The sequence below is a fragment of the Pteropus medius genome, unplaced genomic scaffold (genome assembly GCF_902729225.1).
Source record: "Pteropus medius unplaced genomic scaffold, Ma_sr-lr_union100, whole genome shotgun sequence".
In the NCBI taxonomy this organism is placed as follows: domain Eukaryota; kingdom Metazoa; phylum Chordata; class Mammalia; order Chiroptera; family Pteropodidae; genus Pteropus; species Pteropus medius.
Genome location: NW_024347855.1, coordinates 832,434 through 850,306, shown reverse-complemented (window position 1 = coordinate 850,306; position 17,873 = coordinate 832,434). Strand labels below are relative to the sequence as shown.

Here is a 17,873-nt window from a genome sequence, read left to right as displayed (position 1 = left end):
GACCCTTCCTCAAAGCGAGCCACTGTCAAGTAGAGAAAAAGCCTCAGACAACAGGAGACCGCCATGTCATCGGGTTGAGAGTTTTCTCTATAGCTCAGAGGTCTCTGTCCAGAGGCAAACCCCAGACACGAGTTCTTGTTTCTGGAGATTAAAGGTTGTTTGAGATCCAGAGAGAACCTGGGAGAAGTTTCACAAATAAAACCTACCTTCGCTGTCACTACTTGATCTCTCACTGTTGGCCACTGTTATTGGCGATAGAGTTCATGTGTGATGGAGAGGAAGGGAAACAGAGGCACCACAGGGGGAAGGGGAAGAAGGGCTTTCGTCGCCTCTTCCCTATCCAGAAATAGAATTCAATTCAGCAAGGTTCTAGAGGAAATAGAGTGAAGCGGTGCAGGTGGACACCGTGGGAGGCCCTTGTTGGGGACTCACAGATGGGGTCGGCTCTGCTCATTCCTGTGTACCCTGGAACGACTTATCTCCCTCTCTGAGAATCACTGCTTCATGGGAAAACAGAGCTAATGAAGCCACCTCATCCACACGTGAACCCTAAATGTGTTCTAAGGCTTTCGCATGGGGGGACATTCCCTTACTTGCTACCATCAGAGTTTCCGTCAGGGAAGTCATCTAAGGGGCTGCTGGGCGTAGAAGGCGAGTCCCTGAGGGCATAGAGATAAGCAGGAAGCCAAGGGTAAGGAACAAAATTGTGTGAGAAAGTAAGGGTTTGATGCCTTCCCCGAGAGTGAGGGAGAAGTTAAAATACTACAATAAAACCACCTCCTCAGCCACTGCCACCCCCACACGCATGCTGTTTCTGGGGGGAAGAAGAACAAAGGTGATAGCCTGGGAACATAGTCACCCCATAAAATGGAGCAGATTCTGGGTGGTGTTATGAAGTTCAAAGGGGTCGGGAGGCCCAGCTGAGTGTGAGTTAGGAAGCAACAGAGAGCACAAGCCAGCTACGTGGAGGCCAGGCCTAGGGCTGCTGATTCAACACCAGCGGTGGCAGTGGGTTCCCCAGAACACAGGCGACCTTCTACATGCAGGGCCTCTGGGGTGCTGGCTCACTGGAGGGCCGGGCCGGGCGGGTCCTGAGGCCCTGCCTGCAAGTGCAGGACACAAAGCCGGGGGCCTTAAAGCTGGATGAGCAATGGGACCGTTGCAGTTGGGAGTGGCTGCTCTCCATCCCCACTGGGATGGAGCCAACTAAATGGGAACTGGAGAGTTTAAATTTTAATATTAGCAAGACCCCTGCTGCTACAGCCACCACGAAAGTCATCAGTCGAGGCAAGTCATCAATGAACACCAAAACCCTGGTGGAAAAGTCACTGAGAAACAAGATATTCGCAGTCTCAGGGCATGGCCCCAGAAATGACTTTTTAATTACAAAAAGGACAGGGCAGCTTCTTAAAATTGTCTTATATCAGTTTCAGGGATCTAGCATACTGGTTAGATATTTATATAATTTATGAAGTGATCCCCCCCATCACTCTAGTACCCACCTGGCACTATACACAGCTATTACAATATTATTGACTATATTCCCTCTGCTGTACTTACAGCCCTGTGACTATTTTCTAACTGCCAGTCCGTAACAAGGTAGGTTTATAACAGTGAGGTCTGCGGGTCACAACGCTATCCGAGTGGCCCGTTATCACCAACAAGAGGGTCACAGACATGCTGTACCCTGACACAGTGCACTGGGAAGGGCACATATCGCTGACGTGTGAGTCTGTGAGAGGTCAATAGGGCAAATCTAGCTGAGGAAGTCCTGGGCGCTCCAAAAATGTCAGTGTCGAAAGCTACAAAACATCCGGGTACACATGAAATGAGACTTTGAAAGAAACTAACAGAATGCAGTGAGAGAGAAGAATGGCTGCAGTTCTCGCCTGATGTCCCTTAACGAAAGAGAATCCCCTGTTATACGGAGGCGTAGGGGAAAGAAGGACAGGAGAGACAGACAGGCAGAGAAGGACAGAGAGACAGGGACAGACAGACAAACAGAGAGACAGGGACAGAGGCAGAGGGAGAATGTCCACTGGGGTCTATCCGCTGTGCTGATCTACCCAAGGAAAGGGTGACCAAGAATCAGTCGAGGACGGGGTATGAGTGTGCTGTCCTTTCAGACAGGGTTCTGAGTATTTATCATCTCACGGTAATTCTCAGTTCAAAGACACACTTGGTTCTTACAAAAGGTCCCCTAAGTCCACTCCTCCACATGGCACTTGGTGCTGCAAACACCTGGCTGTGCAGGTCTTACCGAGAGGTAGGTGAGGCCCCTGGTGCTGTGGTCTGCTCTCTAGCCCTTTACGGAAAAATTTGCTGACCCCTGGCCCACCCCATCTAAGTTCAGTTTCCCTCTCCGATCTCAGTCCTCTGCTGCCCTCCTGTGGATGCCCTCCTGTCACACTACCCTCCTTGCGATGCTTCTGGCAACTGTGCCCTCCCTCAGGGCTTAGGCGTTCTCTGTGTTCACGTTTCTCTCCTAAAGGGAGCCTCTTTAGCCTGGGCCACCGTATCTACTCTCCTTTTCTTGACAGCAAAATTGAACATTTCTCCCTCCTCCCTCCCTACTTGTTCCTTTCTCCTCTCTCCCCCAGGCTCTCCCTCCCTGCCTCCCTACACTCCTCCTTTGTGTCCCCCACACACCTAGAATGTAAGTTCCAGGCAACTGTCTTGCTCACTGTTGTATCCCCAGGCCCAGAATACCTGGCCAGGTGGGGAAGCCCACCTGAGCCTTGTTACCTGGGGCTGTGTGCATGCCGGAGGAGACTCTCTCAGTCTATCACTCTATTTCCTTGGACAGGACCTCCTGACTTCACTCCAGAAGTCTGCCCAGCTATGTCTCCCTAAATACCACACCAAGGCCCTCTTTGCCTTAGCTTTACATTTTTCTGTCTTTTCTTCCCTCTTTTTTTTCTGTCTTAAACGGAAAAATCCAGAACTGAAGCATATATTTAGAACGTTGAATTTATTCAATAAAATTCCACTTGAAATGTCCTCCTAAGGGGAAGCACTTTTCTCATTTTCGTCTTCTGTCTCCTACTTGGCTACAGGTTTTAGGACTGGTGGTCATTTTAAGCAGCTCCTCCTGTGCTGTGAGCGTGGCCCAGGGTGGACTTTGGCCCCCGTGTTTGCAGACCTGTCCCTCAGCGGCCCGGTCGGAATGGCAGGCCGCATCCAGCTGCTCCTGGTGCTCCTGGTCCTGCACTGCACTGAGCCCTCAGGTAGGCAGCTGCTGTCTAACCACATCCCTCCCGACAGCGTGGGTCTGATACAAAGGGTATTTCCTAGGCAGATAAGCCCCTGAGTGACCAGTATGATCTTAAATCAGCCCCCTAAAGAGCCCCCCTGGTCTCTTTATCATTCACGACAAATATGTTGGAAATAACGGTGGGGCCTCCCCAAAACGATGCCGGAAGGAATTAGGAGTGTGAGAAGCTGAGTGGGTGGCTCAGTCAGCGGGGCCCAGATGGAGTGCGGGGCGGGGCGCATCCCCGCAGCCACTTCTCTGGGGGAGATAGAAGTTGTACCCCATCATCTCCACAGCTCTCCACCACCAGCTATAATGCAGGGAATTAAAAGGGCCTGCTGCCCTGTGGCCCAGGGGTCCCCAGACCCCATGGGGACGGCATTTTTTCTTAAGACAGACCTAGAGAGGAGGCTCCCCGACTATGCTCTAACATGTGGCAGCTAGAAGACTGGGAAAAGTGTGTGTCTTTACTTCCCTGTGACAGTCAATTCAGGAAGTAAGAGCCCACTCATTGCTCTCCAGGAAAAAAGGCTCCACCGGCCACTTAAGCAAGTTAACTGGTTTGACTTTCCTGTTTTGAGGGAATTATGAGCCCTGTCACCATTTTAAAATGTCTTCATTTCATATTTATCAAGACATTAAATATTATAAGTGGAGGCACTCTTGGTCTCAAGCCTTAGAAGTCTTGTCGTGTACCTATCTGCCATGGTCTTCCTTTACATTCCTTCCCATTCTGTCTCAAACTGGGGTCGTGTGTGTGCCTCCTCTGCTCTCCCAGCCTTGTAAATGCAGCTGCATTTCCTCTGCAGCTTCAGCTAGATATGGAGTCATCCACCACCCCCACCCCTCAGCCGCCTCCCAGCAATCCCAGCCTAGCACAGTAGCCACTGAAACAGGGTAGGTCCAAGGTGAGATTGCTGCGAGCTTAAAACACATTGCGAAGGTTACACGAAATAAGAATGTAAACTCGAATCAATAGTTTTTAACAGAGATTGTATGTTGACGCAATATTTTGGATCTATTGGGTTAGATAAGCATATTATTAAAATTATTTTAAACTCTTTCGATGCTTTAAATGTGGTGCTGGGATACTTCAGTGAACCTGGGGCTTTCATCCATCCCCCTTGGGAAGCACCGTCCAGCACAGCCAAGTGTCCAACTGGCCCACTGCACCTCACCTTCCTTATCACCCTCACCCTCCACACAGCAAAGAGCTTGATTTGGAAAACACTAAGCTGGTCATATTCTTCTTCTGTTTAAAACCTTTAGAATAAAATCCAAAAGACTTGAAGTGTTGTGCCAATCAGAGTTAGATCTGTCTGTGATTAGAAGAGACCCACAAGTAACATTATAGTTTACAGCGCTGTATACAACCTTACACAACCTTAAATTAATCACAATAGCTTAAACAAAATGGGGATTTGTTGAATTTTGGTATTAGAAGGGCTGTGGATCGGATACACAGAAAAACCCTCCTGATAAAAACTGAAAGTGGATAAATCTTGTAAATGCATCACTAGGCTGGCACGAAGGGAAAAAATCAACAGAAGCCAAAAAAATAAAACACATTGTGAAAGATAAGCATAAATCGGATTGTCACCGTTGGAACCTCACCACTCCAGATGGAGACCCCGCACCAGCCCAGTAGACAGCCTTCGACCCTCCACACAGAGGAAAAGAAACCAATTCCCTGACTGGATATTGGCAGTGGGTAGAGGAAGAAAAACATCTCCCAAGAACCAGTGGCTACAGTGTGACCCAGTGGTCTGGAAACCCCAACAGTCTGGTGTCAGGTCCACCTGGATGGAAAGCACCCACCTTGAGACAAGCGCAGATCCTCCCTGGAGAAACCCACTTTCATTCTGGGCCCCAGAGAATTCCAGCCCCTAATGTTCTGAAGAAAAAAGGCCATTCGAGGTCAAAGAAAAAAATCCCCAAATTCACAAAGAAACAGGACAACCATGAACCTGCAGGGAAAAGAATAGAATCGGACCTCAATGCTCAGACACGGAACACAAATAAAGGTTCAACACATTTGAAGAAACATGAGATAAAAATATGAGAAGGAACAATGCCTCTGATAAGGACCTAATATCCAAAATATGTATAGAATATATACGACTCAATAACAACCACAACAAAAAAAACGATCCAATCCAAAAATGGGCAGAAGACCTAAACAGATACTTCTCCCTACAGGAAATACAAATGGCCAACAAATATATGAAAAGATGCTCAACATCGCTAGCTATTAGGGAAATGCAAATCAAAACCACAATGAGATACCATCTCACACCTGTTAGAATAGCTCTAATCAACAGAACAAGTAATAACAAATGCTGGAGAGGATGTGGAGAAAAAGGAACCCTCATACACTGCTGGTGGGACTGCGAATTGGTGCAGCCATTATGGGACACAGTATGGAGGTTCCTCAAAAAACTAAGAATTGATCTACCATATGATCCAGCAATCCCCCTACTGGGTATTTACCCCAAAGACTTGAAAACCCATATCCAAAAAGATATTTGCACACCGATGTTCACAGCAGCGTTACTCACAGTGACCAGGACATGGAAGCAACCGAAGTGTCCTACGATAGATGATTGGCTAAAGAAACTGTGGTATTTCTATACAATGGAATATTATTCAGCCGTAAGAAGAGATTAAATACTGCCATTTACAACAACATGGATGGACCCCGAGATAATCATGCTAAGCAAAGTAAGCCAGACAGAGAAAGTTGAAAATCTCATGATATCACTTATATGTGGGATATAAACCTAAAAGCAACAAATGAACAGGACAAACAAACAGAGACTCATGGACATGGACTATAGACTAGTGGTTACCAGAGGGGAGGTGGGAGGGAGGAGATAGACCGGGGGGAAAATATTAAATCATTTCTTCAATTAAAAAAATAAATAAAAAATAAATTTTTAAAAAATATATGAGAAGGAAATAAGACATTAAAATGTTCAAACACTTGTGAAAGATAATCACGTAGAACTTCTGAAATGGAAAATATATCAATTCAAAATTTTTAATCAGTTAAATAAATAAATAAAAGGAGGGAAAAGAGAAAATTCTCCTTTACAACAGAACGCTAATTAGTAAATCTGAAAAAAAATGAGTTTAAAATCACTATTTTGCGATTATAATGACAACAACTGATTCAGGAAAAACAACCAAGGATGCCAAAACCATTCAGTTAAAGACACTCACAGTCCCAAAGTATCTTTCTTATGGTGGAGAAATATGTGTCACCATCTGTGCAGTGTTCCCCAAACTTCATGTTCACCCCAAACCTCAGAATGTGACCTAATTTGGAAACAGGGCCATTGCAGATATAATAAGAAGAGATCATCCCCAATCAGGGTGGGCCCTAAATCCAATGGCTGGTGTCTTTCTGTCCTCCCTGATGTGGGCCTCATCCTCTCATTCAAGAATGGTGCTTAGCTCTCCCTGCAGCCATCACATCCAGACAGCAGGATGGAAAGAGGGACAAAGAAATGGCCACACAAGGTTCTTAGGCAGCTAGAAATAGGGGGTTCTTGTTCTATGCCATTGGACTACTGGGGACAGCCCCTCTTGAGCCTCCCTTCACCTATATGGTCCAGGTTTGTGATACTGTTCCCTGCCTTCCTCTCGCAGAGCAGGCTTCTACCTTGGCCTAAAATGCAGTCCATTTCCCACCTTTCCCATTCCTAAGCTAATTCTTACTCACCCTTCAAATCTCAGTGGAAAAGCCCCTTTCTCAGGGATGCTCTCCCTGCCCCTGCAGCCTGTGGCATTCTGACAGTGGTTCTCCTGGTGGCCTAAGTTGTCTTTGCAGCTCTCTGACTTTTCACATGTTCACACTGCAGTGCTCATAATCTCCATTCACTATGTGCATGATGATTTGTTGAATGCCTGTCTACAGTAAGGTCCTAGCCCCATACAGGCCGGAACTGGTCAGTCTAGTTTTCTGCTGAATTCCCAGCACCTGGCCCACACTGGCCCATGGAAGGTGCTCAGTAGATACCTGCTGGGTGACTTAAGCCTACTTTTCTAGCTTCAAAGCTCACCATACTTCCCCACTCCCTCTCCCTGCACCCAAGATTAAAGCCAAACTGTCTAATTGCTACTTCCCTGTGTTGCTTTGTGCAAAGCTGTCCTTACACATCCATTCGGTGGAGACAGCTGGGAAGCACCTGTTCAGCAGGGCTGCATCTCCAAGCCCCCTCATAACCACGTTGCCATCACCCACGGAATGTGAATAGGGATCCTACGTGCCACTTTCGGGCACATCTCCGAGACTTTCTCCACCTGCAGGCTGGCTGCACATGGAGCCACATGTGAGCAGCCACAGAGAAGAAACCTAGGACTCAAATGTCATTGTCACGTGACATACACCCAGCAGGAAGCAAAATTCTGTGTCTGAGTGGTTATGCATTGAGTCTACTTGTTACAATGCATTAGCCACACTGACTTTACACTCCTTGCCTTTGTCATAATATTCCTTCCTCTCCAGGAGTGATTCCCATCAAAAGTCAATTCAATTCTCAATGCCTGTGTCAAAAGGCAGCAGTTTTCGTTCCTCCTTGCTCTGGGCAGAATTTATCCCTTTGTTTTAAGTCTATTAAACCTTTTAATGTGTGATATTATGATAGTTGTCCATCTGTTTGTCCAGAACAAAATCCTAAAATGTGGGGGTGGAGTCTGAGATTTCCATTTTTGTAATATCAAGCCTGCTACACCCTAGGTGCCAAATACAGCCTAAGCGAAAGAAGAAACAAATGAGCTGTTTCAAGTTAATGCTGACACCAGCCCAGTTGTGGGGACTTGACATGGTCCAGCCTCTCTGAGCCCCGGGTCGTCTCTCCATAAAATGTTAGCGTCTGCCCCTAATTCATCAGGGTGTCCATTCATTCAACAAAGATGAAGTGTACTTTCTCCATGTGTCCAGATGAGGGTGGGCCCTGCAGACAGGAGGATGAGCAGACCCTTGAGGCCTGGATCTGGAGGGGACAGAAAAGGTGGCAGCCAGGCCACTGGCAGACGTCTGGTAGTCATAGCACCATGTACCCTGCCCCCCAGGAAGCTGGTATTGAATTTTAGGGTAAGTCCATCCATGTTGACAATATCTACATTCTTATCTTGCTCCATAGTATTTCTTCCCCGCTCAAAAGCAAATGAAGTTCTGATACGATGGAAGCGTGCTGGTTCCTATCTTTTGGAAGAGTTCTTTGAGGGAAATTTGGAAAAAGAATGCTATGAAGAAATTTGTGTCTATGAAGAAGCAAGAGAAGTATTTGAAAATGACGTGACCACTGTATGTACCCCTCCCCCACCATGAACTTATACGCTTTCTGGTTATTCAAATTTCCACTGCCTTAGAGAGCCTAATTTCTTAAGAGACAGAGCTGAATAACCTGTTTGCTTACCTGTGAGGTTAATTTAATCTTAACTTTATAGATGAGGAAACAGAGACAGAATTCACATCTATTAAGTGGGGGACCCCTACTCCTAAACTTTTTCTTCAAATTAAGCAAATTGGCATATCAATTATTTACTCATTACAAACATCACTCAGCTTGCTATGACTCTGACAAAACAATATTTTTAAGAGAGATCTAATTGTTTCAATATAACAAATTTTTAAGAAACAAAAATTTTCTCTAGGGAGCCTACATAGCAAGAAAATTTCATAATTTGGATTATAGTAATCTATAATTTGAATTAAAAGTGACTACGTGTATACTCTAAATGTAGGCAAACCATTCATACTTATAAGTTTATCAGAAGATAGAGAAGCTAGTCAAACCTGAGAGGCTGAATATTTGTGTGTAAATATTTTAGAATGGTAAAATATTTAATAAAGATTTCCTAGTTTTACATATGAAAGTAGCAATATTTAAAGTTGATTTTGAATATCAACTTGTTTCTTTAATATATTTTAAAAATATTTTTTAAATCATAGATTCTTAAATGCTCATATATAAGGGAAGGCTTCTGAAATAGACAATTTTTTAATAAAACTAGGAGAAATTCAAACTTCTTGGTGAAGAGAAATTGTATTCTTAATTTGTGCTTGTGACATCATTCAGATTGTTACACATCCAAGTATGATTGGGGAGATACAATTACATGTTTACTTTCCAGGCTTTAATTCTGAGTAATTCTCCTAATTTTAGATACCCCTACCCAAACTAACCTCCCACACACACATACACAATTTTAATTTTGTAATCATCGTTTAATTGGCTTATTAAAAAAAGAAAAAGTGATGTAAATTTTTTATGTATACATCATGCCCTCTGTAAAGTAAGGACATGAAGACTGTAACCCTGGGGGAGCAAAAGGTGGCCTTGGGAGGCCGTGGTCATGGTTTTTGTCCCATGCCGTAGACTGTTATTTTTCCTTCTTTAAATAGGTTACGGTAAATACATACTGAATAGGATATGTTCCATATATAGTAAATAGAACATTAAGTAAAGAATTTTACATTCTTCGTTTCAATCAGTATTCTCCTATTAAGTAGACAAAATTAACATTTTCTTATGTTTAAGTCTAACCTTAGGAGAAAAAATAAAACAAATAACCTGCTTGCAACGTTTTTACGCTTTAATTTTACAGGACAGATTTTGGGAAAAGTATATGGGTAAGTGGTTTTCCTCAGCCTTGTCCAGGATTATTTCCTCTTCTTTATCCTTGAGATGAGGTAAGGCATTTGACTCTAGACAGCCAGTGAATTCCAGATTTTAAATCTTAGACTTCTGGACCCCTGACCCAAAGGAAGAGCCTGGCACTCCCTCCGCAAGAATGAAGACAGGGGTGGGAAAGTCCCTGCAGTCCCTCCAGGATCAGGGTGAAGCACCTGTGGGGCTGAGTGGCAGAGGCTGGAGGGTTCCCCACCCTGAGCGGCCCTGAGGTGTCCCTAGGCCCCACACTGAAGGGTCAGAACTTGGTTAAATTAAGGAAAGCGACAGCTCCCTTAGGCTTGGTAAAGATGTTGGGCGTCCCTACAGGAGAAGTGCTGTTCAGCCAGTGATAGTCATGGTGACCACTCGACAAAGAAAGAAGGACTATGAGGGCTGGTCAGAGCCCGGGGGACGTATGTGGGGCGCCTGGCAGCCTTCTTCAGCCTCCTGGTGTCTTGGGCAGTGGGGCCAGGGGATGTCAGGAGAGCCAAGATAATGCCACCTGCACAAGGATTTCACACCCTTCTCGGCAGGTGGCACTCCATGTATCTCCCAGCCCTGCCTCAACAACGGGTCATGCCAAGACAACATCCGCACCTACACCTGCACCTGCTCCTCGGGCTATGAGGGCAGAGACTGCGCCTTTGGTGAGCCCCCACTAGCCCCCACCAGCCCCAACCTGCTCCAACCCACTCGAACTACACAGAGATGGGCTGCCAGGGGTGAGCAAAAGAGTACCCATGGGAACCAGTTCTAATTCAATTCTCCACTGGAAATTACATTCTGTGAACAGCATTCCTGCCTCACAAACACTCCTTCCCACGGTTTTCATTGCTTAGAGTCCCCTCTTCTTCCTCCCAAACCCACTCCCACTAAAATCATTTACAATCTAGACAGGTATTCCTGGAACCTGACCGATCCCAAGCAGGGGTGATGGGATCTGGAGGGTCAGTCTATAAGGGGGAGTCACATGCAGCCTGACTCAGAGGTAGGCATGGATTCAAGACACTCCCTGCAGCTGAGATTTAGAGCTTCATGAACTAATATTCCTTAAATACAAATAAAGTAAATGCAAAATTTACTTGTAGGGGTAGGGAGAAACCAAATTCCTATCAGTAATGATCAGATACGTAAATAAATTCACTTAATCTTCTCAATGCAGTCAGTTTTCCGGGGGAAAATATTACTTCCAGCCCTATGTCTCCTCTGAAATCCAGCTTTCTACTCCAACTGCCTCCTTGAGAGCCCTACATAATGTTTTGCAGACATCCCAAACTTAACATATGCCAAAGCAAGGTTTTAATCTGTACCCCACACATCCCTCCTGCCATCCCAGCTGCTCAACCACCCACATGGGGTCACACTAGACCCCTCCCATCCCACAACCCCACCTCAGAGAGCCATTTAAAGAGTATAGTTATTGTAGTGGAAGTGAAATATGATAAGTGCATACATACAGCTAGAAAAATAGACAGATACCTTTGCAATATGTATGCAGATACTCCCAAGACCAAATTACATTTTCTGAGGACAAAGACAAAGGTTGCCACTCACTGAACCTTTGCTATCTCCATGCACAGTCCAGAATACGAAATGCTTATATGAGCAGCCAAAAATTTCAAAAGAATGAGAATATTTTAAGTGAAAAACCAGAACCCCAAGGCACAAGGAGATTCAAAAACGACTATTTCCATGTTAGCATCGTCTGTTTTTCCCCTTTGCTTCCTCTTCAGCTAAAAATGAATGTCACCCATTGAGGACTGATGGTTGTCAACACTTTTGCCATCCGGGACAGGAATCCTACATGTGCAGCTGTGCTAAGGGGTATAAACTGGACCAGGACCACAAATCGTGCATTCCGCATGGTGAGTTCTCCATCAAATGAGAAATGAGAAAAGATGGTTTCTCTCTTCCTTCAGTTCCCATCCACACACCCCCCTCCTTCTCTATAATAGTTTGAAAGGTCATCTCTTCTATTTGTCATGAGGAGTCGTGATCTTTGCCTCCACACTGAAGCTTGCCTGGATCATAGCAGTATCTTAGCTAACCCACAAACACCAAGAGCAAGTGATTTCATTTCACTATGCTCTGGGCCTACATGAGCTATCTCAAAATAATGTGCATGAAAGAATCAGGTTCAAGTAGTTGGAATCATGGATAAAACCCTATGTTTGACTTGAAAAGCACTGATTTTTCTTCTCATGTTGTCACCACTTATGAAGAGAAGTGTGCATGTGGAATCTTGAATTCTAAATACATCATGATGCCCCCAAAAAGCAACTGGAATCTTCAAATTTTCCCATGGCAGGTAAGAGAAACATTTTATAAACATATTTTGATTTTTTCTTACAAATCTCACCCTATTTGTCATTCCATCTTCTTTGCCAAACAAATAGAAACGTGATGACTAAGAGGAGTCATGGTTTAGATGAACTATTTACTAATCTCGACATCACACATGAAAGCACTTTCCAATGCTGAATTCACAACTTCGTCTGTCTTCATTCTTTGCACCCAATAAAAACATGTAGTTTTATTTGCAGCCACACAGGGCCTTTCTTATGGAATTCAAACTATTCTCAATGTCATATCGCTCAGAACATAAGCATCCTCAAGGTGCACTCAGGTGTTTGAGTTGACCCCAGGGAAGGCAGAAGGCCAGAGTTCAGGACACAGGCTCCACTCCCCAGCCACCTGGCTGAAACTCCTGCTCCGTTATTGTGTGCAGGCAATTTCTCTTCTTCGGCATTCATTTTTATTTTCCAGTTTCCCCACTTTTGATTTGTTTGGAAGTTAAACATTCTATTTCTATTTAATGGTTACCCTCGACATTTAAAAAGTCATTTTTAACCTAACAATATAAAAAGTTAGTATTTTATACCCCCCCTCCCTAAATTATTTCAAGCACCTCATGCTAGGCCCATCTGCTATTTGACTAGTATTTATTCTCTTCTTGCTTTTTTACTAATTCCACAAAATAAGTATTATTATTTTCATTATTATTATGGTTTAAGCACCATTGTGGGTTTTAATTTACCTGTTTTCCATTTTCCTTTCATCTCAGGACTCTAATGAAGATCATCTTCTGCCTTAAGTACATATACTCTTTACAATAGAAGATAAGCCACATATGTAAATGAAATTTCCTATTAGTCACACCAATAAATCAGATTAAATGAATTTTGATAAAGTATTTTATATACCCCAATGTTTAAACACTATTATTTCAACACATATTTAAAAATTGAGACATTTACATTTTTTTCATTACTAAATCTTTGACGTCTGAGATTTTTGTTGTTGTTGTTGTTGTTTTTGTTGTTGTTGTTTTACTTGGAACATATCCAGATTTGGACCAATCACATCTCGAATGCTCAAAAACCACATGTGACTACCGTATTGGGCAGCAGAGCTTTAGAAGTTTCTTTTATGAGGGGCTGTGTGTGTGTGTAACACTTTTATTTCACCCTGATGCTTACAAGCCAGTTTAGCCGAGCAGAATCACTTGGCTGCTGCGTGGACAGATGATTGAATAGAGCTCAGTGACTATAGTAATAATCCAGATTTGAAAGGAAGCTGAGTGAAAGGAGATAAAGTGATGGAAAGGAAGGGACAAAACCAGAAATGGTCTAGTAATCAGCTGGTGAACTTTGCTTTATCGTGTTGCCTTTCCCCCTTAAGCTTTCTAAGGCCCATTACTCATACTCACATTCTTATCATCATCTGCCCATAAGTACACTAAGGCAAGTTTCAGAATATGGGTGAGAGGAAGCTGATGAATGGATAACTGTGTGCAGTCAAGCCCTCATGAATGACGGTGGTGGTCTAGTTCTGCCAAACACACCATCTTGTTTCCCTGTCCACTTGAGAGAATCTTAGTTGCCATTTTCACCTACAGAATTAATGTTAGTACCAATGAGACTAAGAGCTATCACCTGTGAGGTGAGCATTCTCTATATACAAACCAAATGTGCTTGGAGACACATTGATTAAGGCAATACTATTAGATTTTAATTCTAGTACAATAAGCAGTACTGAAGTTATTTAATGGAATTAACTGGCCTAGTAGAGGTGAAAATTATTTTTAGAACTTGTTTCTTACATTCTAGATAAGAAATTGGCACTGCATTTCACTGAATTTTACAAGTGTAGCTGACTAAAGCTGAAAATGCTATCTTCCCTCAAACTTGGTTTTATCCACCTATAAAAAGATAATATGAGTTGTAGTGAGGATTAAAGCTAGTGTACCTGACTCACGTAAGTAGTCAATAAATGGCAACTATTATTAATAAACACTTAAGATTTCCAAAAATGAGGCTACATTAAATTTAAAAAACTCTTTTATACTTTGCTTAGCATTTCTCATTTTATTAAGCTACTGAAAATTGCAATAATTAACATTTCTTGAGCCAGCACCTGTGCTATGTGGGTACATACTTTATTTCACTTAATATTCAAAATAACCTCACATGTTTTATATTCCTGGTAATAGTCTTTGCTCTAAAATCTCCCTTGTCTGGTATTAGACACTTCAGTTATTGATTAGTGTTAGCATGCAATGTTTTTCTCAATATTCTATACTATATTTTATATTTAAAGTGTATGTTTTAGTCTATGGCCATGCTACCCTGAACAAGTCTGATCCCATCTGATCTCAGAAGCTAAGCAGGGTCAGGCCTGGTTAGCACTTGGATGGGAGACCACCTAGGATGATCAGGTACTGTAGGCGTAAAAATAAGGGATTGTAAACTGATAAGGTCCTTGCAATCTGTGAGGTCAACCAAAGGTTGCCTCACCTAAAAAAAATTTAAAAATAAAATAAAAATTTTATGTTTTATAGGCACTATATAGTTGTCTTTCAATTTTATCCGAACTGACAAATTCCTGCCCTTTAATTGGGGTATTTAGATCATCTTATATTTATTTAGTTAGGTTTATATCCATACTTTTGCTATTGGTTTTCTATTTTCCCATTTGCTTTTTCTATTTTTCTTTTTCTATCTTCTATTGGATTATTTATATGTATTTTTATGATTCCATTTTACCTTCTTTGTTGGCTTATTACCTAGCATTGTTTAGTGGCTGATTTAGAATACAGTGTAGATCTTTGGTTTATCACAGGCTATTCTATCTGAAGCTGTTATCACAGTCCTTCACTGGCTGTCTTTGGAGCGCCCATATTCTTAACCACTAGACTATACTGCCCCTAATTCCGCAAATTGTCACTAGCAATTTACTGTGTTTTGGTTTTTTAAGGTGAAACTAACAAATTCCAAAGGAAAAGACTTTTGTGGTGGCGTTATAATACAGGAAAATTTTGTACTGACAACAGCAAAATGTTCACTGTTACACAGAAATATTAGTGTGAAAACAAGTAAGTATTTTAGCATTTATTTTTATAAGATCACATTGGGGAAAAAACTATCCTATATAGAAATGAAAATTTAAAAACTAGAATTGTGTTTCTAATGCAATACATAACTGAATTTAGCTTCAATACGGAGACACTGATAAAATCAGAAAACATATGTAAAAGACCTAGCAGAATGTCTGGGCATATCAAGCAGGCAAATGCTAGCATTTATTCTAAGGAGGGAATCACAGCCAATAAAAATAAAACAACGCTGAAATGGTATAAGAGATAGATAATTGGCTGAAAATCAGACAATATGGGTTCAGATCCCCCTCTGCTACCCAAGACCATTGCTGTGATGTGGGACTCACCACACAACACGTCTATGCCCAGTTCCTATTAGTGAAAACTGGGCAGTGATCTCTATACTGTAGGGACGTTGCGAAAGTTCAATGATAATTTGTGAAAGTGCTCTATGATGATTCTGAAGAACTTTGAGTATATTTTATTCCACAACCTTGAACATTTTTCAGTCAACAAAATGTTAGCCTGAAGAACTACTTCCAAACAGCCAAGTTTTAATTAATGTGTTGATTTCTTCATACTTTTTTGACCATTTCACCAAAACCCCCAAAATAGCTCATTTTAATTTCTTTTAGAGTATGAGGCAAGACCATGAGAATTAGTTGAAATACTTCACTCTGAGTTCCCTTTCAATCCATAGATGAAAGGAGATCAGTGCAATTAGCCATGGCACGTTTTACCACGCCTCGCCTCTGCCTTGACACATGGCTCACTGAGGAATTAATTAGTCTATTATTATTTTTGCAACCTTGAAAATCAGCTATTGTCCATTATTTCAGATTTTCACAGAACAAGCAAGGACCCACTGATGATTGAGGTAAAGAGCGTCCACGTGCACATGAGGTACGAGGAAGAGACGGGGGACAATGACATTTCCCTATTGGAGCTGGTGCTGCCCATTCAATGCCCGGATGTGGGGCTCCCCATCTGCATGCCCGAGAGAGACTTCATGGAGCGCATCCTCATGCCGGGGACAGGGGGACTCCTCGTTGGTTGGACATTCAATGGCTCTGAGCTGGGCAACACGCCGATGCAGACGCCAGTCACACACATGGACAGCAAGGAGTGTGGCAGAGACTTTAATGTGACAGTCACGACAAGGACATACTGTGAGAGGGGAGCAGCAGTTGGAGTGGTGCAGTGGGCGGAAGGCAGTATAGTTGCCAGAAAACACAAAGGCACTTGGTTCCTGACGGGGATTCTATGCTCGGCACCCACAGAACAGTATGGACATGCATTTCTTCTCACCAAGGTTTCAAGATATTCACTCTGGTTTAGACAAATCATGAAGTGACTAAACTCAGCTAACCAGAAAGAATAAAATATGTGGTGGGACTCCAAATTTTAACTGCAAGCATGGAGATAAATTGAAATTTCACAGCAAAATGGCTGTGACAGTTTCAGAACCCATTCGGTCTATAAACTGTTGGTTATCACTTATGAGATCATTTGTGTTGTGACAGTTCTTTCCTTGGGACTTTTTATTTAAACAGAGACCTTAACAGAATGGGAGATATATTAAATAATAAAAACACATCGCTCAGTCATAAAAGCCCAGTTTCTTAAAACCCTCAACTTATCCAAGTCTAATGCTTTCTGATGCTATCGAGTCAATAAACGTTGCTTAATCTAACAACATACAATGAGTGTATGTCTTTAGGATGGAAGCTTCTAAGAACTGCTAGTTATAGACAAAAGTGGCCTCATAGTTGTGGCAGGTTCACTGATTGCCATCGTGAGTGAAAGGACTGCGCAGTGTTAGAAGCAGCAATTAGGAGAGAGTCAGCATGGGAAAAAGAAAATAATACTGAGAGGAATACCATGTAGAGACAGTTGTAAAAGATCAGGAAGCACAAGAGGTTGAAAGACAGAAAATGTGAGGCCTTTAAACAGAGCTGTGTGCCTGGAGAGGTTCTTCCCGTGGAGGGAAAACTCCCACAGGTTCCAGGGAGTCACTGGATCGGAGCCAGCACTGAGCCTCTCAACTCTGCTACTGAACCAGCCAGCTGACTCTCAGTTGTTTCACACTTTTGTGGCATTCTCCCGGGCTCTAAATGGGGTAATAATAGCATCTACCAAACAGGGCTGAGTTAAGCACTGCAACAGTATTGAATCACAGTGATTATCTATTATCATCATGAAGACTGCAACTTCAATGCAGTAAAGAGAACTCAAGGGCAGCCCCAAACAGTGCTTCCCTGAAGACCAGAACTCCACGTGGGGGTACGAGTTTGTGCCGAAATGAAAAGTGAGAGCAAATGGATAAAAATGTTTAAGTTAATCTCTTAACTCTTATTTAAGGAAGTAGCAGAACTGCTTAACTAAGTGCATATATTTCCAATCCCTCCATTTCCTTGAGCGAAATAAAAAAGTCTCTACAGGCTAACTGCTCTGTAGACCTGCAGACGGGGTGGAGAGAGGGCAGTTCTTTCTCCAGAAGCACATGCAAGGATGATGGTGGTCTGCCGGAGCCTCATTATACAGAGTTGTTGAAAAGAAGATT

General features: G+C 42.9%; 1 protein-coding gene and 1 pseudogene across 1 annotated transcript; both read left to right on the top strand.

Moving 5' to 3' along the window:
* The first annotated feature begins 3,121 nt into the window (after nt 1-3,121).
* Nucleotides 3,122-17,521, top strand: PROZ (protein Z, vitamin K dependent plasma glycoprotein). Its single transcript, XM_039878785.1, has 8 exons — nt 3,122-3,227; nt 8,401-8,564; nt 9,869-9,893; nt 10,467-10,580; nt 11,667-11,798; nt 12,156-12,241; nt 15,190-15,307; nt 16,150-17,521. Exons 1-8 carry the CDS (start codon nt 3,167-3,169, stop codon nt 16,662-16,664), a joined length of 1,215 nt encoding a protein of 404 aa, XP_039734719.1. The 5' UTR covers nt 3,122-3,166; the 3' UTR covers nt 16,665-17,521.
* On the top strand, nt 14,544-14,662 carry LOC120615638 (uncharacterized; annotated as a pseudogene).
* Nucleotides 17,522-17,873: the final 352 nt, after the last annotated feature.

Bases quoted from the DNA above. Each gene is read 5' to 3' on its own strand.
- PROZ (XM_039878785.1), top strand. From the start codon at position 3,167: ATGGCAGGCCGCATCCAGCTGCTCCTGGTGCTCCTGGTCCTGCACTGC. The intron at 9,894-10,466 runs GTAAGTGGTTTT...CCTTCTCGGCAG, and splicing joins ATTTTGGGAAAAGTATATGG to GTGGCACTCCATGTATCTCC. The intron at 11,799-12,155 runs GTGAGTTCTCCA...CCACTTATGAAG, and splicing joins CAAATCGTGCATTCCGCATG to AGAAGTGTGCATGTGGAATC.